We start from the raw sequence: 27,396 nt of genomic DNA, 5'->3' as shown, positions 1-27,396 counted from the left end.
TAGGTGAGGGGATGGGTTAAATGGATGATGGGAATTAAGGAGGGCACTTGTTGAGATGAGCACTGGGTATTGTATGTAAGTGATGAATCACTGGGTTCTACTCCTGAAACCAATACTACACTCTATGTTAACTAACTTGAATTTAAATAAAAAATTTTAAAATAAAAAAGATGATAGATTGCCTGTCTTTTCAAAGAAGTAGTAAAATAACCTACAAAAAATTATAGGTAAGACCATAACATAATGGTAAAATATTGAATACATTTTTGCTTAGTTTGAAAGCATCACGACTTCTGTTCAACTTTGTTTGAAGTTCCTAGCTAATGCACTGTGACCAAAAAAAAAAAATAATAATAATAATAATAATGAAATAAGGGGAACCTGGGCTGCTCAATCAGTTGGGCATCCAACTCTTGGTTTCTGCTTGGGTCGTGGTCTCACAGTCATGGGATCCAGCCCCATGTTGGGCTCTGTACTGAGTGTGGGACCTGTTTGGGATTCTTTCTCTTCCTGTTTCTCTGACTCTACCCTGCTTGCATGCATATAGTCTCTCCCTCAGAATAAATAAGGAAACCTAAAAAATAATAAAATAATGAAATAAAACTGCCTTTTGTCACAGGCAACTTGCTTGTATTCATAGAAAATCCAAAAGAATCAAGTCACATTATTATAAATAATAAATTTAGCTAAGCCTAGTTTTAAGAACAATATACAAAGACCAATTGTATTTTAATTTGCTACCAATAAACCATTAGAAAATAAAAATTTTAACCTATATATGCTACTTATAGTCAGTTCAGAAACATCAAATATGTAGGAATAAATCTATGAAAATGTGTATAAGACCTCTACACACAGAACTACAACACATTATTGACAGAAAGTAAGAGGGATCTAAACAAAGGAGTATCTGATGTTCATAGATTAAAAGATCAAAAACTATACAGATGTTAGTTATCCCAGAATTTATCTGTAGATCTAATGACATCATGAAAGTAATTCTAGGAGTGTGTTGGACTCTGTGTGTGTGTGTGTGTGTGTGTGTGTGTGTGTGTAAATTTATGTAGAAATACAGAGATAAGAATCACCATCTTGAAAAAAAATCAAAGCTGGAGAAATTAAACTACTAGGATACTGAGACTCATTAAAAAGCTTTACTAATTAAGACAGTATGGGATTACTGCTGTAAGAATAGACAAGTTGATCAATGGAAACAAGGCCAGAAACTGATCCACATATATAGTCACTTAATTTATAGTAAATCACTTCCTGTCTTCAAACCTCAGTTTCTTCATCTGTAATTAAGCTTAATAATAGTGACCACCACGTAAGGTTTAAATATTATATATCAAAAGGACTTAGGGGCACCTTGGTGGCTCAGTTGGTTAAGCATCCTACTCTTGACCTTGGCTCAGGTCATGATCTCAGAGTTTGTGAGTTTGAGCCCCGTGTCAGGCTCTTTGCTGACAGAAAGGAGCCTTCTTAGAATTCTCTCTCTCTCTTTCTCTCTCTCTGCCCCTCCCCCACTCATGCTCATTCTCTCTCTCAAAATAAATAAATAAACTTAAAGAAAAAAGACTTAGATGTTCTACTAAAGAGGTTAGCACATATGCAAGGGACATAGCAAGAAGGGCCAGATAAAATTTAGCCAGTATTAATATTACAGTTGTGACTACCTCTCTTACTATAATTACTACTACTTATTGTTACTGCTCATTTTCTCAGTTTTTCAGTACGATTATCTGGAAGTAGGAATGGGTGGACATTAAAGTGTGGTGGGCAACAAGCAACATTTGGGGCAACACAGAAAAGTAGGAGAGTGTCACTGCTCAGCCTACTTGGAAAAGCAGTGGGATCAGGAAGATGAAGTTCCCAACCCTGATTGAATCAGGGTTGACTTAGAAACTAGAATGGGACTTGGTCTAACACCAAGATCATGTTGGCCACGCAAATGTGGGTCATTGGTAAACATTTATGAAGCTTCTAAAATGGACTTGTGTATAGATGTTTTGTAAGAGTGTTTGAAAGCATGGGTATGTATATAAGCCATCTGTAAAGACACTAAGTAGGAATGAAGTTGGTTACCTCTTCTCCCACCTGGATCATAGCCAGGGATCTGAAAGAGAAGTTTAAATAGAATACTAAAAGAATTGATTTTTAAATGGAAAATTTATTTCGTAGCTTCTTTAGGTAAACCTGGATGTTCATTTTCAAACACAGGTCGCAGAGTCTCTGAAGACAGGGAGATAATGATCTATTTAATTCTTTCCATATTCATATCCTAAACAGTGCCTCATATTTCACAAAGTGGGTTCCTGTTTTATAGTATGTGGTGTTATTTAGCTGAAAGCTTACCCACTCTTCTGGCTGTTTACCATCGCTAATCCTCCCGTATTCCAGCCCACATGGCATTTGCATCCTGTCTTCCTCTCCCACTGGCCCACTCACACCCCATTTCACTCATGGGAGAGAAGGCGCTGAGACCTTCCACTGCTTTAAGACACTTAAGCTGGCTGGTGAAGGACTGTACTCAGCAGCTCTGAATCCATTTCCTCAGTCTACTACTTCTGTTTGGATGACTGGAGATAAGATGATTTACCCCCTGAGTTTCATCTGCAACAAGGGATTGGTGTTGAAATAATGAAAGCGAAGCTCTTGGCAGTTTTTCACCAAGGTGAGAGTTGGTCTTGGCTATTATGATTATTATTATTGACAAAGATCACATAGCCAGGAGGCTCACACCCAAGTGTTTTGTTTCTAAACCTCATATGCTTTTTTACCATGCTACCTGTAATTTGGCAAATCAGAAGATACAATTTGGTACCCAGTCTTCCCAGCTCAGTCTAGATTTGTTCAGGACCCTGCCCACTCCATTTCTGTAATTCAATTTAAGAGTACCAGCTGGAGGCACCTTTCCCCCAGTGCTGGCACTTGGTCACTTGATAAAACCTCCAGCTGGGACCCCTTCTTGAGGAGGGAAAGGGGGAAGTGCCTTCTCACTCCTGAGAGTCTACCCATGGGCCTGGAATCATGGAAATGTACCTGCCTTGCCCTACAGAGAGTGTGTGATTCTGCCTGGGAAGTCCGGACTTGTCAAAGTGTAACCCTTCAACTGGAAAGTGTTTATCATTGGGTACCTGCCACTTATAAGCTGCTCAGTGTCCATGAAGCTCACCAAATTACCCTAAGATACCTTTCTCTTAAAGAGGCTAGCCAGAGAAACTATCTGTGTAGTCTCTATCAGCAATTTTAATCTTTGTCAAGTCTTCATTTTAGATGTATGTTTTTTTCTAACAGTTTGATTACAATCCAAAAGAAGGAATCTCTTGCCTTTGACTTCTAGATCTCCACATTACTTAAATAGTGCTAGTTGACAGGACTTACTGGGGGAAAACTGGTAGTGACAGCTCACAAGGACATAGGCTCCTCCAGTTAAATTCCTGCAATGCCTTCTGTCCTGGGTCCTCTACAAGTAAATAGGTGTCTTTGAGTTCTCTCACTGAGTGGCTCTAAAACATTGTGTTGGAGACATGTTTCCTTATTACTATGAGATCCTTTCGTCCACCCAGGCTACTTGGCTGATCCTTAGAAAAGGACACAGTGCTGGAAGTGCATTCTGAATGAGACAGGGGTTATGGGTGGAGTCCCGTAAATCAGGAGGAAGAGGAAACTGAATTGCCAAAAGAAATATTATCATCCTAATAAAACGAAGCACATGATTTGCATTCCAGGTCCTTCAACTATTCTATGGGAACCCGGGCATTTTCCCATGACAGTATTTTTATCCCTGATGGGGGAGCAGAAAGTGAGCAGACAGTTCAAGCAATGTCACAGGACAACATCCTGGGCAAAGTCAAAACTCTTCAGGTAAGACAGCTTGAGATTGGAAAGTCAGAGCCATAGGAGGGGCCCCAGCTATGGCGGGAAGTGGGAGAATCCCCAGAGTGGCCTTGAATAATGGATCGGGAGGACCAGGGGTAGTTTCTAGTGAAAATTTTTGCTTTCTCAAACCTGATTCTATTCTCGGGAAGCCTTCCATCCAGCTGTGAGAGGTACATTGTCACGTGTACCCACCTGTACAACACCCTCTCTCCTTTTCTCTCAGGCTGTTCCTTCACTTTTAACTTCATATCATGAGGATAGGTACCCAGGAGAAGCTGTAGGACTTGGGGGGAGGGTAGAGTTGGGAAATCAACCATTAAATGTTGGCCATAATCCTGAGCACAGGGTTGACTGTGAGCTGAGGGCATGCACAGCAGGTCTCCATCCTTGGACAGTGAATGGTGAGACTATTATTTACTGTACTTGTAAATCTGGCTCCCTCTCAGCCGCTGTGTCTTGGAGGAATGCCAAGAAGCTCTTAAACCTCCCTCCTGGTCACACTGCCGAGTCCAGCAACTTTTTCTACATAAAATTGACTCAGGTGGTCACTTCTTAATAATGAAAATATAGTAAAATAATTATTCACTAAATGTGATTGAGATCATGGGAAATCTAGGAGAAGCAAGGGGAGCAGACACCCGGGATCTAACCATGCAGGTTTGCCTGATAGCTTGGTAGCATCCACTCCCCTGACAGACACGCCTAAGCAAGCACTTCTCTGAGATGGGAGAGCCTGGAGGCGATCCAGATTATGAACAGGGGACTGGGGTTTGCTGGTTTCCATCTGTCTGTAGGTCTACAATAACAAATGTATAAATGAATGAAAGAGCAAAAAAAAGGAACAGCTAGCTTGAATAGCTGCCAATACAATGAAGCATTATACTCAAAGGAAATTTTCTATTTTCTTGAAATGTTCTTGTTTCTACTGAACATTAGCTATGCGTTTTGTGACCTGTGTTTGATTACATATCCACACACACTCAGCTGAACACAGCATATGGCAGGCAGAGAAATAGCCCACACCCTGGAACCACACCCAGACTTGTGTAGATCTTTATACCTACTGCCAACCATTGCCCAAGACTGTCATCTTGTCCTCAGAGCTAACCTAGGTGCTTCCTTCAGTTTCCAGCATTTCCAAACCAGTTTCTGTTGTCAGTTCTTGCTGGCTATGCTGCTCCATGTTTTATAGACTCAGAAGAAAAAAGAAGCTGTCACTTCGCACAGGTTGGAGAAGAGAAAGGGGTGGTGATTGCCAAAGAAACCCTTGATGCCACCTCCTTTACCTGTCCTTGAAGTCTTTTGGTTCCTGGAATATTATTCTTAAGAAGTTCCTAACCCCTGCCTCATAATATCCCCTTTCCAAGAGGAGTGACTTACAGGGTTCAGTCCATGAAACAGGTGTACTTTATAAGGACTTTTGAGGAGTTCTTTAAAAATTTGATAATAATGTGTTGTCTTAAATGATGTCTGTTCTAACATCACACCGCGTGCCACTGCCACTTCAGGAAGTGGATTTGGAGTTGTAAAAAATACACAGCTCTGCACTACTGAAACTCAATAAAAAAGTATGTGAGTGCCTCTTATTCCTGTTAACACTGTGAGGCACAAGTTTAAAGAATCTGATCTCGCAGTTAAAATGTAAAACAACCAACTTCCCTAAAGCAACAGTTCTTTTAACAACAGGAAGAAAAATGTGAGTAAAGCAGAATAACTAATCGGAGTGCGTTCCTTTGGACAATATCTGCTCCTACGAGGTCTGGCTAATTTTGCTTCTGCTGTATGGGTTCACAATCTGCCCTACAGCTCAATGGTTATATTTTTAAAACATTAAGAGGCTTTGCTCTTTGAGGAGGGAAATGGGGACCGTTATAATAGAAAATGTGATTTTTGGAGTGAATAAGATTTAATTGTATCACCCCCAAAAGACTGTGCTTTATTTTTCAGTCGACTAAGCAGTATGTTCCTGGTAAGTCATAGAAATAGTAGTTGACTTTATTAACTTGCATGAATGCTTTGCATTTTTCCATGACAACGTTATGCTGGTATTGATGCTTAGTAAGCAGCATAAGACACCGCCCCCTCCTAGACTCCAGCATGGAATGAGGGTGTTTAGTTATGTCAGAGGCATGTATGTTTTTTATGTCTGAAATTGTCTTTGTGTATGTACGTATGTTTATGAAAAACAGAGAAGAGTTATGGATAACACCTTTTTGACAGTAGATGTCCTGGCAAGCTGATTAGCCACCATTATCAGGACATTCTTTTAAAGTGAGATTTCTCTTGGAATGTCACTTAAAATAAAAAGAGAAAAAGCCATTTTTCTCTGGCCTAAGAAACTTCCCGGCCCTTGGAAACCCACGAACCGTGCCTGCACTGACTGTTTGGAAAGGTTGCCCTCTAGTGTCCACACGCAGTCATCCCAGCTAGGCTGCCCTGTGTTGCACCATGGTGGTTTGTATCTCTCTGTTGAGTACAGGACTGAATGCAGCGGAAAATTAGCCTGCACTTTTCTGAATAAAGTGAATCTATCACCTGCCAAAATTTCTGTGGTAAATGACTGAATCTTTAAGAGAAAAATTACTCTTTTGAGTATAAAAGTTAATACATGTTTGTAGGGAGAACAAATTCTAATATACAGAACAGTTATAGGGACAAAAACAACAGTGGTGCCCTTTTTGAAGACCCTACACATAACAGTCAGCTGTCCCATGGCCAATGGGTGAAATAAAAAGCCTGTGCCAAGCCTCCACCACCACCTGGCTGTGTGGCCTGCAGTGAAGTCATTTAACCTCTCTGAGCCACATTTTCCCCATCTGAAAAATAAGGGGATGACGATGCTGAATGATCTGGCCCCTCCATTTCTTAAAATTTGCCATCTATATGAAGTCACTGCTTACCTGCTATCGCATGGAGTGGTTTGCTAAGCTTCACACTTCATTGAATTTGGAACGCAATGACCTTGACATTCCTTACAGCTGTCCAGAGCACGGATCAGGGAGGTTTCTGTTTATTTCAGATCAGACCAGGCTATGAAATGTCTAACAACTGATGATAAAACTTGGGTAGGAGCATCATACTCTAAGCCTGCAGGCGAGTTTTAGACTTATACCACACCTTTGTAAGAAAATGCTAGTAATTCTCTTAGCCCATGGACTATTTATTTAGCCCAGGAGGGAAAACCTCCATTTTCAGTAGCTGCTGTCTCCTGCTGAGCTGGATTTCACTTTAAAAACACCTAAGTGTCATATGTTTGAGGATTTTAACACCTTATGCAGCTGTCAAGGACACAAAGAATAAATACCTGCTCTTAGCCATGTCTGCGTAGAGCAGATGTCTTTAAATCTATATTCTTTCTTCTTTTGCCTCTTTTAAAAAATTCATTTTAACTATGGGTGAATCTGTAGTTCACTCAAGGAGACAGCAACTTATTTCTTCCTCTGCCTTTGTCCTCACAGACACGGTCTGAAGGCTGGCTGTGAAAAATCTGGGGGAATCTAAATACTGGCAGTGTGAGAGCTGCAGAATATGATGTGCCTGGAATTTCCACACCATAGGAAAAAGCCTCATAAATATGGATGTGCATTCCTATAACATCATCCTCTGACATTCCATATTACAACTAAATGGCCCAATTTGAATGAATAAAATATAGACCCTTTCAGCTCACATTCCAGTCCTAACAGTCACCCCATTCACAGCCACAAGCAGCATGGATGTTAGGATAGGCAGAGCATTCTCTCTTCCCTGGTTGTAATTGTAGTGTATATAAAGAGCCCGTGGGTGTTAGACAAAGGTGGAGGGGAGTGGTAGTAGTTTATAAGGGCAAGCTCCATCAGCACAGTCTGGTTTTCAGTGACTGCTTCTATCAAAGTTTCTCTCATGACAATGCCTGAATAATGGGCAGAGTTAAAGTCACAAAAAAGTCACATTGATCCCTATAGTCCAGTCACATGACACCCAAGATTGCCAAGTAGGTTTTAGCAGTCACCTTTTAATTGTCAATAAATCACACAGTGTCTCAACGGCCCTGTCTCCTTTGAGTCCGCTGAAGGAAGCATTTGGAGCAGGAACTGCAGGGAAGGGAAAGCATGCAGGTGCAAGAGTCTCAGCCTTGAGAACCTGAGGATCAGTCACCATGGCCTTGGACCCTAAGTCTTACCCTGGCCTTGCTCTATGGTCTCATCCCTGACAGCTGCAATGGTGTCTATGAAGACAGTCCTTTGTCTGGGCAGAGAGGCTACAGCCGTGTCCCTAAATGTAGCCAGCATTTCTTTGATGACCTGGGTCCTCCCCCCCTCCATCCCCCTAAGCTCCCAGCCACCAGTCTGAATTTATTTTTTCTAGAAGAATTTTAAGTCAGCAGCTTCACAGAAATGCACACCGTTATTCTCAAAAGCAACAGCATTGTGTTTCTTTTGCCAGGATGAACATATTTGTGACATAAATCATTGTCATTGCCTCCCTCCCTCTCTCCTTCCCTCCCTTCCTCCCCACCCTCAGCTCTTGTACCTGCAGCCAGGTCCACACCCCTCCTCTCTATGCGATTCCTCTGCACCTGCACCTTCCTCTCAGTCGGCCTCTTGTATTTCATTCTCTCCTTCATTTCTTAACATCGCTCTCTTCGTTTCTCAGCCTTGTCCCATGTGCCTTATTTCTCCTGTTCTTTTTCCATCTATTTCCTGTTTTCATTTTCTTGTAGCTTTTTCACTGGTTACCATAATAGCCATCCCATCTTTGGAATTTACTTCCATCAAGACTGCAGTTACATTTTGTCATGCTTGTTTGTCTTATAAGCGTCAGGGTGGACCAACATCAGTATCTTAAAAAGTGCCCTTATGAAGAAAAATATCAGCATATTCTTTTTTGTGTGTGTGATGGTGGCAAAATAATCCTAGCTAATTGGCATTAGAGTGTTAGGCCAGGTTCTCCTTGGAAGCCCATTCAAGAATTATTCTTTCTGTTATAACCAGAAGAAATAACGTCATCTCTCAAGAGCATTGAGAGATGGTAGACCCTGACAACGGGAGGCCTCAGTCTAAGGGATTTTACAACACTTTCTAGCTCCTGGCCAGCACTCCTAGAGAAGGGATAACTGGTAAACCAAAGGCTGGGCTGGGCATCCCAGAGGGAACTCCTCCTGAAGCTTTCACTAGGACCCAGGAACCATGCCACCTCTTCCGTCCAGGTCCCTATCCCTCTCCCAAAGGTCAGCAGAGTAAGCCGGGCCTGTGACTTTGTTACACTGTGTTTTCTTGTCTAACTCCATCGGCTGCTCTAACCATGCCTGCTGATTGATCTGCTTAGAGAGTAGATACTAACTGCCGCTTCCTGCTAAACTTGTTTTGAGAAGACACCCTTCTTTCAGCCTTTCTCCTCCCTGAAACCCGTTTAGGCTGCTCAAGCTGTTCTTCACTGGCTGAATTCAGGCTTTTGATGTGTGCTCCTTCTCTGTGGTGCCCGGGGGTCCAGGCTCAGGCTGAAATACCGGCAGATCAAATACAAGTCCTTTGTCTTTCTGTGCTCCTGATTTGGCATGCCGGGGTGCCCTGGGGGTGCGGGGAGGGGAGTCGTGGGCTCACCTCTTCCAAGTCTCTGCAACCTCACCGTCCACCATGCAAGGCTGAGGGGCAGCTGGGCACGAGTGAGTGGATTTGGTACCCTTGAGTTCAGAGGACAAAGGGGGAGTTCGCTCGTGGGATTCCCCTGCCAGGGAACTTCAACAAGGTATTAAGAATGCTGCGTCCTCTTTATTTCTGCCCCTACAAGAAAGAAGCATGATGTCAAATTTGTGAGAACCTGTGGAGTACAATGCAAATAATGCTGAATATGGTTTTAGGAGATCTAGATTCAAATCCCTTTTGGGCCACTCACTCTTTCCATAAGCTTGGGCCAGTCACCTCTCCCCACTGGGTCTCTGACAGTTTTTGTCAAGTGAGCGGTTTGGACTATGGGATTGCTAATGCTCTTGGCAGCTCTATGGGATTAAATATTAGCCAAATTAAAGATAAATATCAAATAATGCATTTTTTCTTCCTTTCTTTTCTTTCTTTTTCTTTTCTTTTTCCTTTTTGAGGCATAACAGGACTATGAAGCCCAAGTACCTAGATGTAGAGCCGTAGCTCTCAGCCAGAGGCAATTTTACCCACCTCTGGAGACATTTTTGGATGTCTTGACAGGGAAGGGATCGCTACAGGCATCTAGCGTCCAGAGGCCAGGGTGCTGCTAAACATTTTACGGTGCACAGGCTGAGCTCCCCAGACAAAAATCATCTGGCTTATAATGTCAGTAGTGCCAAGGTTGAGAAACCTGCTGGAGATGAAGGCAAGAGTTTCCATAGTATATTAAATCCAGTAGTCTCTCAGGTGGCCACGGCATGCCCTTTCTTCTTCCTGAATGTCGTTCATTGTTTTCTGCTGCAGCCCATTAAATAGTTTGCCCTTTCTTAAACTGTTATATTTGTATTTCTTTCTTCAGGGAGTATATTTTCTAATCTGGCTTTTCTTTAATTCTACATACTATTTATCGTCCCCATTTCCATCGCCTGTCCCTTCCCTCCCCCCGCCAAACACACACACCCCCATCCATCTACCTGCCACCAGTAACGAATCTGTCCGTGGCCCTTTCCTTCTGACTACTTCTCTGTCCTTTCCCCATTGGGCTCCTTCTGCCCCACAGTTCACAGAGCCTAGCTGCAGCAAGGCAAAAAGAAGTCCTAGTGGCAGGGCAGGACTATTCCTGTGCCTCCCATGACTTTGGCATTGATCATGGAAAGGCTTCCCGACGTTGGGGCCTTCTTCGCCCTGGTGCCCACTGTGACCAGAACATGATGTTCAAGCGAGGGGCTGATGAGGAAGGTGGCTGATGCATAAACATTCAACAGGAATGTGTCCGAGAGAGGCTGGAGGGTTCCCTTGCTGCAGCAACCACAAGAGTCTTGATTCCCTCACTGGTTACTGCATTTCACGTAATTATATTCTATATGATTTTTATATGTTTAAAAGACTTCCTTTAGAAATAAATTTATAGGTTAATCAAAAAACTTTTATCATAACATATATCCCAACTTTTGGTTCAGAAATAATGGGCCCTCTACCCCCTGGATAATGTTGGCATCTCCATGAAAGAGGTGGCTGGATGAAAAAGCTCATGGCTTGAAGATGGGGAAAGAAAAGAAAAGAAACTGGAAAACAAATCGCTTATTACAGGATTGCATCATGGCTTACTGGCATGGTATTTAGTCTAGAAACGTTGTGCACAGAATATGCCTCACTGCCTACTAGATATGCTGGGGTATCTGGTTGTACTTATTGTGAACTGCTTCACTGCTTCAGAACGTCTTTCTTTTGTTTTTCTCCAGCGACAGTTGAGCAAAAACATCAAGTTTGGGCAGCCACCACCCAATGCCATTCCCATGAAGAAGGCAGACAGTGGCGAGGCTAGCTTAGAAGAGGATCTGTTCCTGACCAGTCCCATGGAAATTGTGACCCAGGAGGACATCATCCTGTCAGACACCGAGAACAAAGTAAGGCCCCTCCTGGGAATGACTTGTTGCTAACACATGTGGGGAGGACGTCAGGCAGTGAACTGGGGCGTCCGAGAACTCTCGGGTCTGCGGTACAGGGAGTATGCGGCAGAAGCTTTTCTGATGAGTCGCCCAGGGCTGCAGGGCACTTCCGGGTCAGGTGCCGTGATCTACAGTGGGGTCCACTTGGAGGAGGGGGAGGAAGAGAAGACATGCCCTTTGCATGTGCTCTTCACAGTGCCTTCCACTCACTCCTCAAGACTCAGGTTGGCTCACCTCATCGGGGATGCCGGCCTCACCCCCGGGCTGTGCTGTCTCCTCTGTGCCTTTGCTGTGCATCCTTACTGCCTCGTCCACATCCATACTCATCTGTGTCCACATAATTGTTTTCTCTCCACCTCTGAATGTTGAGTTCCTTGAGGACAAACTGGATCTTACACATCTCTGTCTCCCTCGGATGTAGCTAGTGTTTACTTAGTAGCACTGAATAATTTCTTGTCAAATTGGACTAATTTCAAGGGAAACAAGAAAGAAGTAGGTGCTTAACAAGACAGTACACATCAAACAGGCTAGCTTGAACTCTGCTTAATGAGGAAAGAAAGTCACATTGATCCAGCATTGTCTTACCTAGATTTGGTCTTTTGACACTCAGAAAGAAACACCATGAGCGTATCCTGGAATGAGAGTCCTTCCAGCAGCAGAAGGGACCCTCTCAGGCCTCTAGTGGGGAAGGAGGAAGTGGCCCACCAGTAGCTGGAGCAGGGAGCTCTGCTGCATCTGCCAGTCTTGGTAGAATGCATTCTTTGTGCTCTGCCTGCCAAGGTGCCTGAAATTACACTGGATGTTATTAAAATGGACGTGGCCCCAGAAGTCATGCTTGTTATCAGCTAATATGTCATCAGGGCAGTAAGAAAGAGAAGTGATTAACAGAGCAGAGTGAAGAAGGAAAGAACAAGCTGGTCCCCTGCTGTTGCCCACCTCTGCCTGGTCCTCATGACTCCTGGTTCCCACACAGGCGAGTGTTGGGCAGTGTGGTGGGTAAAGTATAGACCACGAGGTCCAAAACCACTCTCTCCAGCCTTTCAGCATGAGGCGGCAGCAACAGCTGTCAGCCTTAATGCAAGGATTGCCCAAGGACTGAGGCAAATGTCCTCACTGTTACTGATGATCTAATACTGCAAGGGGCCATGGTCTGAAGGAGGAGGAGGATCATTTGTTCGGCAGGTGCTACCCCAGCTGTGGATATTACAGAGATGAGCAAGATTAGGGGTGCTTCCGCGTGGTTTATACTTTTTAAAATTTTTTATTTTTGAGAGAGAGAGAGACAAAGTGTGAATGGGGAAGGGGCAGAGAGAGAGAGAGGGAGACACAAAATCTGAAACAGGCTCCAGTGTCTGAGCTGTCAGCACAGAGCCCAGCCTGGGACTCCAACTCACAAACCGTGAGATCATGACCTGAGCCAAAGTCAGGTGCTTAACCGACTGAGCCACCCAGGCGCCCCTGCATAGTTTACATTTTAATGAGAGGAAAGTCAGGTAGCAAGTCAACAGATATGTATAAAGATGATAACTTATTTAGTAAATATTATAAGTATAATAACTTTGGATCAAGAAAAATGCTGCACAGGAAGTAAAACAGAGTGGTGGAAAAGTGAGCAATGTGGAGGGGGAGAGGTTGCTCTTTAGGTAAGGAGGTCAGAGTGGCCATGACAGGCCTGGCCATGGAAGCTATGTTCTAGATGGAGGGAAGAGCAAGTTCGGAGGCCCAGCATGGGACTGAGAGTGTCCCACAAGAAAGCAGGTCGGTGTGACTGGCCCGTCCATGGTGGGGGCAAAGGGAGGATAGAGCGAGGTATAGAGGCCAGAAGATACGGACCACGGGAAAGGGGTAATTCTATTCTGAGAGTACTAGAAACCTCTGAGTATTTTAAGCAGGACAATGACATAATCTGATTTGTGTTTTCCAAAGATGCTTCTAAGTGTGGTGCAGAAATGAGCTGAGGCAGGACAAGCTGATATTATTGCTCTGGAAGGGATGATAAAGCTGTTTGTAAACATTGGCCACACAAGGTGGAAGGTACATCAGGCCATCAGAAAGGTGCAGGTGACATGGTGTGGGAGTTCCCAGGGCAGGTGAGGTGACTGGGCTAGGGATCTGTAGCCTTTTTTTTCTATTCCGAGGGTTGATTTTGCCTCCTCTGGTCATACACCTTCTTGGCCTAGACCTTTGAGTGCGGGATTGGTAGGGCCTTTGTTTTTTCTAAGAGGTCTGTCATAGAGGTAAGAGGTCCAGCAGGTGAAGGGGGTTGAAGGCAGTGAACACAGCCCACAGCTCTCAGGTTGGAGGCCAGATGTGTGACACAGCCCTGCTTCTCAGGTGGGGTGGCTGGCGGGCGGCACCTGGACTCTCTCAGCAGTGGGGAAGCACATCAAGGACTCAGGTTAGACACACTCAGACGGAAATGTGTTGAACTCAGGAAAGGAGGAAAGTGCATATTCTGTGCCTCAGTGCCTCAGCAGTCCTTGTCTGGACACTAGCAGAGTCCCCACTGTGATTCGGGCCTGCTCTGTAAAGCCAGCTGCGGCCCTTTCCAGGCACAGCCCGCATCTGGTTATCTGCCCAGAACTTCCTGTTCTGGCGTTTGACTTGAGGGCTCTCTTTTCTATTCCAGCCCAGTGATCCGCCAAGTTCTCTGAGTCCTCTGAATCTGCCTGGAGCCAGAAGTGAGATGGAAGAGAAGGTAATATGATTTGAAATTACGTTTTTAGCTTCTTTACTTGAACTTCCATTTCCATCCTCTCTCCCCTTTTTTTTTTGACCTGCTGTCTCATTTTTTCCATTCAAAAATGCTGCCTTCATCCATTGCCTTAAATTCCTTCGAAACATAGCCAGTGGTAGATGTAGTGTCTGTTTCCATGGCAGCGCACCTGCTGGCGCTGAACCCTGTTGTGAAAAAGAGCCACCTCCCAGCATGTGCATATTTGAACACTTACACGTTGGTCATTTTCTTAAATGTACCAGGTACTTCAAGATACTGTTTAGCCATTGAAAAAAGACATTCCAGAACACCTGAAGGTACCCAAGTCTGTAAGGAAAAAAGTCTGGTTCTATTTAGAAATGCAAAATAAGGGGCACCTGAGTGGCTCAGTCGGTTGCATGCCTGACTGTGGATTTCAGCTCCGGTCAGGATCCAGGTCAGGGTCCTGGGCTCGAGTCCCACGTCAGGTTTCATGCTGAGCATGGAGACTGCTTGAGATTCTCTCTCTCCCCCTGTCCCGTACTCACGCTTTCTCTCTGTCTCTGAAATTAAAAAAAAACAAAAAAAAAAAACTTAGAGATGCAAAACAAAGAGATCTTAGGATTTTTCTACTTGTATGTGTTTTTGTTTTTTTTTTTAACTTTTCTGTGTTCTGTTGAAACCTGGGACTGTGCCTGCAGGAGTCCAGGGAACCCTGTGGAGACTGTGCACCCCTCCAATAGAGGCCGGTCCACTCCTAGGAGCACTCTTCGTTTGCACAAGGGCGCAGGGGTCCTCCTGGGTTCTGCTACAGTGAGCAGAGTATGTCCTGAGTCTTCTGAAGGGGATGGCTCCAGACAGCGCCACCACCCAGACAGAAGAAACCCAGCTGGAATGAATAGAAATGAAACCTTGCATTTAAGTCTCAGCTCCAAGTGCTTATCTTTGCCTTCAGTCTACCACATTTGGCTCTAACTCCTTTTATTCATGTGTCTATTAAGAGATGGAAATAAATGTTTAATTTATCTCTTCTCAGCCACAGTTTAGAGTTTGATACCTATTATAAAGATAACCATAAATAAATAAAAGCCAGGAGCCCAAAGGCTGGAATTATTTTTCCTTACTACTAAGCATCCATTCTGCTCTTGAGCTGGCTTGTCCCTTTGTCTTTTGTGCATAAATATGGAAAATAATTGCAAAAAGCAAAGCCGTCAGCTAAACCCCACTGGCTCTGCACTTAGAGCATGAATGCCGACACATGAACCCTGGCCTCTGTCAATGCCACTATGCCTGAGAGCTGCTGGCACCAGACCCACAGATGGGGCGGCGAGCGCCCTCTGCCGCATGTTGGCGTGGTGTGGCTGGAAGCCCTCACCTTGCTTCCTGCCTTTCTTTAAATGCTCAGTGGTTACAGGTGTGTGGGCCCTGGGTTGAGGCTGAGCTGCCGTCTCTCCGACTGATCTGCAGGTGTACAGTTTGTCTGAGGTGGTGGCTCCTAGTGCGTGCCATCTGCATTACAGCGCTGCAGTTGGGCCGTGAGGACTTGCCCTTTCCCCTGGGCGTCACAGCTCTGCCAAGCCTTTTTCTGCCACTCAACTCCGTGTTCTGTGGCTTGGAGTGAGTGTGCTAGAACGTTTTTGCAGGTAGCAGTTTCATGCCCGAGGCACAGATGCTATACTTTATTGTTCCTTCATTCCTCCAAAAAATATGTACTGAGCACTTGCCAAATGAGATTTGCTCCTTGGGTGGAGAGGGGACTCACGTTCCCTCCTTCAGAGGGACTCAGGTAGAGACTGAGGGACATTTGCAGGTGTCTGTGGTCATGTCTTAGATTATAGAGTCCTTAGTATAGAGAGGAGCTAGTCCAGGGCTCAGCAAGCCATGATTGATTTTAGGCTGTGTGGCCCTAAGGTCCAGACTGGATACCTTCCTTTGTTTTGCTCTGCCTCTGTAGCACAAAAGCCGCTGCAGACAATGGACGAGGGGTGTGGCTGTGTGCTGGCAAAACTTTATGTACCAAAACGGGCTGTGGGCAGGCTTGGGCCTCCTGGCTACGTTTGTCAACCCCCTGGTCTAGTATGACCCCCGACCCATATTATTCAGAGTAGGAAAATTAGTTCCTGTAAGGTTAAATGGCTGCTATGAGTTAATGCAAAATCATTGGCAAAACAAATAGTCAACGTCCTGTTTTTAATGCCAAAAGCAGTGCTCCTCTCTCTGTCCTAGTGAGCCTGCCGCCTCTCCTCGCAGCAGCCCCGGCGCCGGGCCCCAGCAAGGGCTGCCATTCCAGGACTCCCCGCACGGTGTTCTGATCTGGACTGACTCTGCGGTGTAATCTCCACTACAGGTGGCTCCAATTAAACCATCTCGGCCAAAACGGCACTTCTCTTCTGCTGGAACCATCGAAAGTGTCAACCTAGATGCCATCCCCCTGGCCATCGCTCGTCTGGACAACAGTGCTGCCAAGCACAAACTGTCCGTTAAGCCAAAAAACCAGAGGGTGTCAAAGAAGCACAGGCGACTTGCCAGGGTATGTAGCACCCAACCCAGCTGACCAGGCAGATGCCCTTGCTTGCTGGGCACTGATTCTACCACGGGGCGGGAGATGGGGTGTGGGGCCCATAGAAGGAACTAAGTCTCTCCCATCAGGGACTTGGTGTGTTGCAGTGAACAGGGCGAAGCAGGCCCGTTTACTTTCCATCACGCTTTCTGGTGTGTTGCCTGCCTGGGGGCAGGTGGGCCTCGGAGCGAGGGGCTGCCTTTTGAGGGGCTGTAGACAGTGTGCATTTGCTTTGCCAGCTCTCCTGCCATGGCTCAGCCAAAGATTCTTCAGTTTGGCTGGTGTGGACTTTGAAGTCACACATTTCAGGGGACATCGATGAAATGCAGCTCTCATTTATTCTCATCTTTCTAATCCCGGACTCTTGGTTTTCCTGTGGTTATTCATTTGTATTAAGCAAAGGGAATTTGAGAATGACCAATAAAAGGTCTGTGGTGTAAGCATGAACGTGAGGTGTTTTCCTCCACTCTCACAATTTACTCTTGGTGTGCTGGCTTGGGTGTACCTATCTCTATACTTAGGAATAATGGACCCTTCTCTTGAGATTAAGAGGGTCACCGACATTGTGAAGAAGGTGGGTAATGGCTGCCTGTACAAAAGGAAAAGGCTAATTCTCTTGTCCTTACCAATGTTAGGACCGACTGCATGAACAAGGTGGCCCCCCGGGCCAGCTGTCCCTGGACCAGAACGGACACCCTGGAGAAGACAAGCCAATCTGGCATGGAGAGGAGCCGGAGCTGCTGGACTCCGAAGAAAAGAGATGCCAAGAAGAATACTGGCTAGAACTTGAGGCCAAGTGCAAACGGCAAAAGGCCGAGGCGGCCGAGAGGAGACGACTGGAAGAGCAGAGGCTCCAGGCCCTGGAGAGGAGGCTCTGGGAAGAGAACAGAAGGCAGGCGCTCTTGGAGGAGGTAGGAGAGGAGGAGGAAGGAGAGGAGACAGAACTACAGCTGGAGGCAGAAAAGAGACAGCGCCAAGGGGAGAGGCAGAGACTGGAAGGGCCAGGTGGCCAAGGCCAAGAGCGGAGAGAACAGGAGGAAGGCAGGCACCTGGAAGCCCAGGAGCAGTCGCCACGCGCGCAGCAGGAGGAGCAGGCCCTGCGGAGCGGGCTGGAGGCTGCGGAGCAGCGGGAGGAACTAGAGGAAAGAGAACTGAAGGAGCTCAGGAGGCAAGAGGAGCTGGAGGAACAGAGGCAGCGGGAGGCCGAAGAGCAGCGGCAAAGGGAGGAGGAGGAGCAGCGGCAAAGGGAGGAGCTGCTGCGGCTGGAGGAGCAAGAGCGGCAGAGGCGGGAAGATGAGGAGCAGCGAGAACGAGAGGAGAAGCGGCAGCAGGAGGAGGAGCAGCGGGAGCTGGAGGAGAAGCGGCGGGAGGAGGAGGCAGCGGCAGAGAGAAGGGCGGAGCTGGGAAAGCGGGAGGAAGGGGAGGCGCAGAGGCGGCAGGAAGCGGAAACGGAAGGTCGGGAAGCCGCGAGTGTGCAGGAGGAGCGGTGGCAGCCGCTGGACGTCGAAAAGAGCTCGAGGAGCCCGCTTCAGGTGACCTTTGCAGAGAAAGCAGGCAGACGAGAGCAAGAGAAGCAAAGAGAACACTCCGAGCAGTCCGGGACTTGCGAGAAGCAGAGCCAGGAGGCCGAGCCATCCGGAGAGCAGCAGGCACAACGGGATTTTCCCGGGCATGGTCGTCGCGTACGCCAGGAAAAGGGACAAGAAGCCAACATGCAGCCTCCCCAGAAACCAGAGGCGAAGGTAGAAGAGACGCTGGATGCTGGGGAGAAGAAGGAAGCTGCCACTCCAGAAAAGGACAGAAAGGTGGAGGAACTCCGGTGGCAGGAAGTGGATGAGAGGCAGACCACGCCCAGGCCCTATACCTTCCAGGTGTCATCCGGAGGGAGGCAGATTCTCTTCCCCAAAGTCAATCTAAGCCCAGTGACGCCCCTGAAGGACGCGGGACCTGCCTCTGCCCCCCAGGAGCCGAAGACCTCCAGAGCCAGCCCAGCCCCCCACACCCTGCCCTCTTCCCTGAGCGTCCCCCATACAGCCATTCTGGTCACGGGAGCACAGCTCTGCGGCCCTGCCGTCAACCTGAGCCAGATCAAGGACACAGCATGCAAGTCTCTCCTGGGCTTGTCAGAAGAAAAGAAGCACGTCGATGTCCCTGCCCAGGAGAATCCACCCCGAGCATCCGTCGACCCCCGGGCAGGCAGCGGGAAGGCCAGGCCCCCCCAGGATTCTCCGAGCAGTGTGGCTGCACTAGCCGAATGGGCTTCCATTCGGTCCAGAATTCTGAAGAACGCAGAGAGTGAGCAGCGCGTCGATAGAGACCAGTCTCGTCCAGGTGATGAGCACACGCCCAGGGGCCGATGTGATTCCCGCGGGAACCTCCGGAGGACCCCCCCGGTCAATGCAAAATTCTCTATTATGCCTGCTTGGCAGAAATTCTCGGATGGTGGTACCGAGAGCGCCAGACAGAACACAGAAGCAGAGAGCATTAGAAAAAGACCTGCACTGGGACCCAGTGATGGGTCAGCGCCCCAGCCCCTGGCTGCTAATGAGCACCCAAAGGGTGCTGAGAAACTGGAGCCAGCAGACAGCACAGAGGGATGCAAATTTGCCAAAGACCTCCCATCTTTCCTTGTTCCAAGCCTTCCTTACCCTCCACAGAAAGCAGTGGCCCACGCAGAGCCCATGATCATTTTGGACAGTGAGACCGTCAGTGGCATAGGAAAGGCAGACGCCGCAATGCCTGGTCAAGAGGAAAAAGCCTCACCGTTTGGAATAAAATTGCGAAGGACCAACTACTCCTTGCGCTTCCACTCTGACCAGCAGACAGAACAGAAGAAGAAGAAAAGGCACAGCAGCACCGGGGACAGTGCCGACGGCGGGCCACCTGTACCAGCAAGCACAAAAGGAGAGAAAGAGTCAGAGGGTGTGGCCCTCAAGCATGGCCTGTCCCTACCCCCCGAGAGGAAGCAAGCTCTGTCCACTTGGAAGGACTCTCCCGAAAGAGGGCATCCTTCTCCTGCAGCCCAGCCTGGGCCCCTGCCGGTTGCAGAGCACGACAAGGTGGCAAACAAAATGCCATTGACGCAGAAGCCAGCCCTGGCTCCCAAGCCTGCAGGTCAGACTCCCCCCTCCTCCCCACTCTCCAGACTGAGCAGGCCCTACCTGGTAGAGCTGCTGGCCCGCCGGGCAGGGAGGCCAGACCCGGAGCCCGGAGAGCCATGCAAGGAGGGTCTGGAGAGCAGGGACCCCTGGCCGCGCTCACCGCCGCCCCCAGAGAAAAGGAAGGCACACAAGAGGGATGAGGAGGAAGTGGTGGAAACAGAGAGGAAACCCGCTTCCCCGGCTCTGTCTGCTGCTCGGCCAGAGAAGCCTTCCCAAACCCCCGAGGCCGGGAGGAAAGGTAGGTTCGAGAAGGTCGGAAAGCCCTTATGTCCAGCGTGGCTGTGTCATGCGGAAGCCAGAACTGCTCAGAGCTGCAACAGGGCTAGTGTGGGAGCACCCCCTTCACTGGAGGGCCTCTCACAAGTCGTAAGAGGCCCTTTTCCTGCCCCTTTAAAATTTTGGAAATGCTGTCTGTGCTACCTGCCTGCAGCTCACATCGTGAATGATACTTACACAAGTGCCAGGTGCTGACACTTAGACTGACAACTTTCAGTTGATAGTGGACTTTGAAATCCAGTCCTAATTAACAAATGTCCTTAACCTTCTGAGGGAGCCGCGCACTGATGAGAAAGACTGGAGTTTTCTGGACTAGTCTGTGTTCTATCTCTGGGCAGTAGCGGCACTGAAGTAGGAGGTTAGGGGACTTGCAGCCGCGGCATGAGGAGCTTCTGTGTACATGATTGGCTTTGGCTCAGGTTTATGCGAAATGCTGTGTAGGTGCATCCCCGCCCCCACCAGCTCACCACAGTGAGGCCTCTTCCAAAGAAATCTTAGAGCTGCCCTCACTTGTGGCTGCCCCTCATGTTTCTTCTCACTAGTGGTTTGGGACAGTTCAGTGATCGCTTGAATTGGCTTTGGGGTCCCTGAAAACCTTCATCTAATTCTTTTTTTGTTTTGTTTTGTTGAAGTGAAGTTTGGGTCATATTCTAGGAGGCTACTCGTATTTCTCAGAGAAATTCTCCCCTGAAGTTTTACTAGGAGATGCTGTAAGCCTTCTCTTTTGTTTAATAGTTTAGATGTAGGGTGATTTTTGCAGAGAAAACAGTAGTTTCCTGAGCAGTAGAGGTTTGGTTACTTGCCTTACGGAAGACCTTATTGTCCTTTTTAACCAAGCCTCAGACCAGCATGTAGATCACCGGTTTCCAGACCATTTCTCCCTAATGATTTGTTTGTCCTGCTGATGAGGAGCCCGTTTTCATCATTCTTTGTGTTTTGTTGCTTTAACCTCTGTGCTGGGCCATGAGGGATAGCCATTGTGCGCCCCACAGCCTGTTTAGCCCTGTCCCTGGGTGGCTCAGTCCATTAAGTGTCCAAATCTTGATTTTTGACTCAGGGCACCATCTCACAGTTTGTGAGCCTGGCGTCAGGCTCTGGGCTGATGGCATGGAGCCCACTTGGGATTCATTCTCTCCCTCTCTCTGCCCCTCTCCCACCTGTGTGCTTGCTTGCTCGCTCTCAAAATAAACATAAAAAAAAAAGAAAAAAAAAAAACAATAACAACTGCTGGGGTCCCCGGGTCTCTCAGTTGGTTAAGCGTCTGACTCTTGGTTTCAGTTCAGATCATGATCTCACGGTTTGTGAGTTCTAGCCATGTGTTGGGCTCTGCGCTGACAGCATGGAACCTGCTTGAGATTTTCTCCCTCCCTCCCTCTCTCTTTCTCTCTCAAAATAAGTTAAAAAACATTTTTAAAAATTGCAGTTTTGTACAGTGAATGAAAATGGATAGTTCAACATAATAAATTGTTGTCTTTCAGATAAGTTGGTTTAGGAATAACTGTGCAGCAACTTGGAAAACCTGCAGTCATACTGGGCTCTGAGTGGATGGTGCAGAACCTGTTTGGGATTCTCCATCTCCCATTCTCTCTCTCTGCCCCTCCCCTGCTCACTGTCTCTCTCAAAACTAAGTAAATAAATAAATAGAAACTGTCCCTTAGCTCCCTATAGCCTTGTGGGACTCATGCTTGCAAGCCGCATTGGCTTTCAGAGCTAGGTGTTTGGGGGCCCGGTCGCTCTGGTGAGGGTCTTAAAAAGTTGGGGCCCCGGGTATGGCGTCCAAACCTTTTGTTCCCAAGGAGAAGCTGACAGTTATGAGTTCCCTCGGAGTTGTGGGTTGCTGTACGGGGGGTGGGTTTATGGTGAAATTGTGTCCCACCTCCTCTAGCCTCCTTTCGTGTGGAGTTGTTCTCATTCACCCATTGCGTAGGAGTTGTTCAGCTAGATTTTGGAATTTTGTAGAAGGGAGTTGTTCCATACATAGCTGTATGTTGGGTGTGTCCATGGGAGGAGAGGGGTGCAGGACCCTCCTATGTCGCCGTCCTGAACTGGAATCCCCATTTTCAGTTTTGACATTAGCCTTTGTGTCAGTAGCTTCTGTGATCATCAGAGTCCCTCTTGCTCTCTGGAGGACTCTGTCACTCTCCTTATCTTCTCCAGGAAGAAATAACTCTGCTGTGCTTTCTCTTAGGGAAGCCGTTTTGATTATTTTAATTTTCTACCAAAACCTGGTCCTTTCCCTGTTTTCTTTCCCAGTATCCAGACTCTGGACTGTTAGGCTCTGCTAATTGAATTTCTCTGTATTTGGTAGAAAAGCATAATGAAAGCAAGGACCACATGCCCATGAGTGCTGTCTAAAGACCACTGGGGTCTTCCTGCCCCACTCTAGGCCAGGCTGGCCAAACACGTTTGAGTGGACACCCCATCAGAATAAAAATAGTAAGCCTGGATCTCCAACTTTATTTGTTAATTGTGACCCTGTAGTGTTGTCATTAGCTGAAACCCCTGGAGTGCCATATACATTAAGGTGAAGGTCACTGAAACAACAGTGGACATAAATCCACTGTGATAATATCCCGCTGTGTTTGTCCTCTAGCACCTCTATTACAGATGTCGTGAGATTGCATCTCATTCCGAAATTCTCACCTCCTTGTGGTGTGTGGAACAGATATTAAGTGGCCCTTTCTCCCAGAACTGACCTTCAGGGGTAGTGGTTAAAACCCTACAAGGCCAGGATGCACTGGTTCTTGTCCCCAGAACCTGAAGGAGGGACTCTGACTGGGCTGTGGTTCCCCTTGTCTGCTGAGTTTAGAATGTGAGAGATAATAGGCTTAAACAAATACTTTACTCTGTCTGCTTCCACCTCAACTCTGATTTTTCTATGACCTTGTGGTAGCTGTTGGACCACTTCATGAGCCTGCCCTATGTAAGCGATCTAGAACTTTTGCTTCAGGATGTGGCAGTCGGTGCCATTATTTGTTGAAGACCTTTGGGCAACCTGGGCTGAAATTCAGACAAGAGCCACATTTTAACATCCCAAAGCGTTTTCTGTTTATTGGTCCCCAGCTATAATCCAGACCTGCAAGGTACTTTACACATATTGTGTTATGTAGCCTTTCTAAAGTCTGGTCATAGCTCCAGGATGTGCTATTCAAACCACAATTCTAAGGAAATAAAAATCTGGCTAGCAATTTATCTTTTTAAATTAAAAAAAAATAGGTAATTCTACTTTAAAGGTATTTTGACCCTTGTGATAAAACGCTGGTCAGAATTGTTGGCAGGAAACTGGCCAGTTGTTTTCATGACCTTTCCAAGCAAGTTCCGATGGAATGTTTAGTGTAAGATTCCCTTTTACATAATAGTGTTAAATGTTTTAATGTGTATTTATTTTTGAGAGAGAGAGAGACTGAACAGGGGAGGGGCAGAGAGAGGGAGACACAGAATCCAAAGCAGGCTCCAGGCTCTGAGCTGTCAACACAGAGCCCGACACCGGGCTCAAACTCATGAACCATGTGAGATCATGACCTAGGCCAAGTCAGATGCTTAACCAACTTAGCCACCCAGGCACCGCTATATAATAGCTTTAAATGGGAATCATTTGGATCTTGGCAGTTTGGTTTTCATACATTATACAAACAGGTGTTACAGTGCCCTGGAGTAAAACAAAACTTAAATTATTTCTTGTGTGTAAAGCCTCTCAGTTAAGCAGAATGCTTAAAGTGGTGAAGAGTGTCAACCCTTGAACATCATGGGCATCAGGGGTGCTGCCTTCCTGTGTAGTCAGTAATCCCTTTTGACTCCCTTAGAACTTAACTAGTAATAGCCTACTGTTGACTAGAAGCCTTCCTGATAACATAAATTGTTGATTAACTCATTTTATATATGTACTAAATACTGTATTCTTACAATAAAGTAAGCTAGAGAAAAAATGTTATTAGGAAAACCATAAAAAAGACAAAATACATTTACAGTATGTACTGTATTTGAAAAAATAAAATCCACGTAAGGAAGCCTGGGTGGCTCAGTGGATTGAGCAACCAATTCTTGATATCGGCTCAAGTCAAAATTCTGGGATCACATGGGATTGAATCCCACATTGGGCTCCTCACTGTGCGTGGAGCATGCTTAAGATTCTCTGTCTCCTTCTGTCCCTCATCCATTCACATGCTCTCTCTCAAAAAAAAAAAAAATATGTATAAGTAGACTTTGCCAGTTCAAACCCATGTTGTTCAAGGGTCTACTGTATTTGTATTCTTTTTTTTTTTTTTGGTTAACTAAAGATTAAAAACACCTTTCAGGTTTTTTTTTTTTTCATACTTCTGAAATGTGTCCATTTTCTTTACTGTGTTAGATCATAACTGAATCTTTATTTGATGATTAGGGATAGCACGAGCACGATGACCAAGACTCATTGTAAATAGGAATTCTCTTTGTACATTATTATAGGCCTAATAGGTATAGAAAAGCAGACTCTGCCTCCTTTTTGTGCTTGAATTTTTTTTTTAAATTTTATTTATTTCTAGGAGAGAGAGAGAGACAGCATGAGCAGGGGAGGGTCAGAGAGAGAGGGAGTCACAGACTCTGAAACAGGCTCCAGGCTCTGAGCTGGCAGTCAGCACAGAGCCCGATGCGGGGCTTGAACCCACGAACCGCGAGATCATGACCTAAGTGAAAGTCAGATGCTTAACCAACTAAGCCACCCAGGTGCCCCTGTGTTTGAATTCTTAATTTGATTTTACTCTTGTTCTTTCTCCTCAGTGTAAAGTCAAATCGATGAGAGCCCTGGTTGGTAAGGTTCTAGATCATCAATGTGTAAACTTCTAGTGAATTTCAAAAGAACAGGTCTATTGTGAGTCCTTTTCATTTAAAGGAGCAAAGGATTCAACGCTGGAATGATTATCTATAAAAGGGCTTAATTTTTACGTGAGGGAAAGAAGAGGATGATTCTCATAGACATAAGGAGTAAGAACAGGTCACTTTTGTAGAGTGGTTACTATCTGCCAACTATCTGGTTACTATTCTAAATGTTCTGATACCCAGGATCTCTTCATCTTCATGGCAGCCTGATGAGGCATGTGCCATCGTCCTCTCCACTTTAGGGATTAGAAGACCTTGAGGAAGTTAAGTAGCTTGTGTAAGGTCACATAAGGTCAAGCCCAGGGCTGCTCAGTTTAAGAGTCCAGTTACTCAACCTCTGATTCCAGCCACCTGTGAAGTGTGTTTACCCCGCTGCATAGGCGAGACCGTCAACCACAGGAAGAGCATAGACTAGAAGTCAGAAGTCCTGGGCTCAGACTTCAGCCTGTGCACTAACTGCTGGGTGACCTTGGGCACCACAGTATTTGCTGTGGCCCCTCATACTCTGTCAAAGGAGAGCACTGGACCAAAATCACAGGTTCCTACTGCATTCGTCAGAGCCCCGCTGCCCCCAGCAACCTCACGGGATAGAGCAGCACCCTTTTTCTCTTTCATACACTGGGGTCCCACATAGGATGTTTGGGAAAGGGTTAAATAAAGCAATAAATAAGAACAGTAAATCAAATAATAGCCTGGGTCCCCTGTAGGCTTGAGATTTTCTGACACTGGAGATTTTATTTTTAGTTCCATTTTGAGGGAAGGAAAAGGCTTCTGTTTTTCTCTTGATCAGAGATGTTACCTCTCTACCCAGAGAAATCACTCGGGCATCAGTGCAGAGTTTGTGTTAGGAAAGGACAGTTGAATACTTCATGCCACTAGGGGTGAAGGATCAAGGTAAGCAGTTTCACTGCAAACCTGCCTTTGCCTTTATAGTACTTTTTTTTTTTTTTAATATTTTACTTTTTGGGAGAATCCAAGTGGAGGAGGGGCAGAGAGAGGGGGACAAAGGATCTGAAGCGGGCTGTGTGCTAACAGGCTGACAGCAGTGAGCCCAATGTTGGGGCTTGGACTCACGAACCACGGGATCATGACCTGAGTCGAAGTTGGATGCTCAGTCCACTGAGCCACCCAGGTGCCCCTGCGTTTACCAGTTCTGATCACAATTCTGGGGAGGGGTGGGTCCCTACACCATCAGACCCTCCTCAGACTGTAGCTGGTCCTCTTAACATTTCATCTCAGTTCTGACACTGTCTACCTGTCCCACAAGACTGTCTGCACTTCAGATGGCCATTCCCATATCCAGGTCATCACCTGTGCATCTGACCAACTTAAACCGGAGATTCCCATGACCCCTTCCTTAAGTTCGGTTAATTTGCTAGAGTGCCTCACAGAACTCAGAAACATTTGACTTAATTAGATAACCAGTTTATTATAAAAGGATATAACTCAGGAACAGCCAGATGGAAATGATACATAAGGACAGGGTATGGGGAAGGGGCATGGAGCTTGCGTGCCCTCAAAGCACACCTCTCCCCACAAATCTCCCTGTGTTCACCAGCTGGAAACTCCCTGAACCCTGTGCTTTTGGGATTTTATGGAGGCTTCATTACATAAGCTGACTGATTAACTCATCAGCCATTGGCAGTTAAAGTCAGTCTCTAATCCTGCTCCCCTCCCCGGAGGTTGGGGGGTGGGAACAACCCTAATCACATGGTTGGCTCTTCTGGCAAGGAGCCGCCAGCCTTAAGGTCCCAAAGTCATTAACAGAATAAGGGGCACCTTATGCTCTCATCACTTAGGAAATTCCAAGGGTTTTACTGTACTCTAGAAATGGGCATGAAGACCAAATGTATATTGCTTTTTAAATTTCTTTTTAAGTTTATAATCTCTACGCCCAGCATCGGGCTTGAAGTCACGACTCTGAGATCAAGAGCCACATGCTCTACCAACTGAGCAGCCAGGTGCCCCCAAATAAATCGTATAAATCACGACATCAGTCTTTTTTTGTCCCCAGAAAAGCCTGTTCTTCAGAGCAGGCACTCGTTAGATGGCTCTAAACTAGCGGAGAAGGTTGAAACCGCACAGCCACTGTGGATAACGTTAGCGCTGCAGAAGCAGAAGGGGTTTCGGGAGCAGCAAGCAACTCGAGAGGAGAGGAAGCAAGCCAGGGAGGCCAAACAGGCCGAAAAGCTCTCCCGGGAGAACGTGAGTAGCCTGGTGGTCTTCAGCTCTAACTTTGCTTTCTCGGGTTTGGCGGTCTTTTAGGTAGGTCACAAGGATTTTTAAAAACACATTAGCTGGGAGTGAATACTTAGGGTAGAGCAATAAATAAATAAATAGACAACTGTTAAACCATGGAAGTGTTTTCAAGTAGTAGTCTTGTTCGGGTTCCTTGTGCTCT

At 46.4% G+C, this 27,396-nt stretch overlaps 1 protein-coding gene across 3 annotated transcripts in view; it reads left to right on the top strand.

The window, feature by feature from the left end:
• Window positions 1-27,396, top strand: part of CRACD (capping protein inhibiting regulator of actin dynamics) — a 133,997-nt gene that overhangs the window by 104,047 nt on the left and 2,554 nt on the right. Inside the window, exons 3-8 of one of the 3 annotated variants that reach the window (XM_077757745.1) lie at window positions 3,732-3,867; window positions 11,243-11,407; window positions 14,079-14,147; window positions 16,492-16,674; window positions 17,340-20,103; window positions 27,010-27,200. In XM_077757745.1, coding sequence (XP_077613871.1) covers window positions 3,748-3,867; window positions 11,243-11,407; window positions 14,079-14,147; window positions 16,492-16,674; window positions 17,340-20,103; window positions 27,010-27,200 — 3,492 coding nt within the window. In that variant the 5' untranslated portion in view covers window positions 3,732-3,747. Of the gene's footprint in view, window positions 1-3,731; window positions 3,868-5,841; window positions 5,852-11,242; window positions 11,408-14,078; window positions 14,148-16,491; window positions 16,675-17,339; window positions 20,104-27,009; window positions 27,201-27,396 lie in introns of those variants that run through there. The other 2 variants (XM_077757743.1, XM_077757744.1) reach the window with 2 other exon arrangements.

Source organism: Crocuta crocuta, unplaced genomic scaffold, assembly GCF_008692635.1.
Source record: "Crocuta crocuta isolate KB4526 unplaced genomic scaffold, BGI_CrCroc_1.0 scaffold282, whole genome shotgun sequence".
Classification (NCBI taxonomy): Eukaryota; Metazoa; Chordata; class Mammalia; order Carnivora; family Hyaenidae; genus Crocuta; species Crocuta crocuta.
This window is presented reverse-complemented; position numbering and strand designations above follow the sequence as displayed.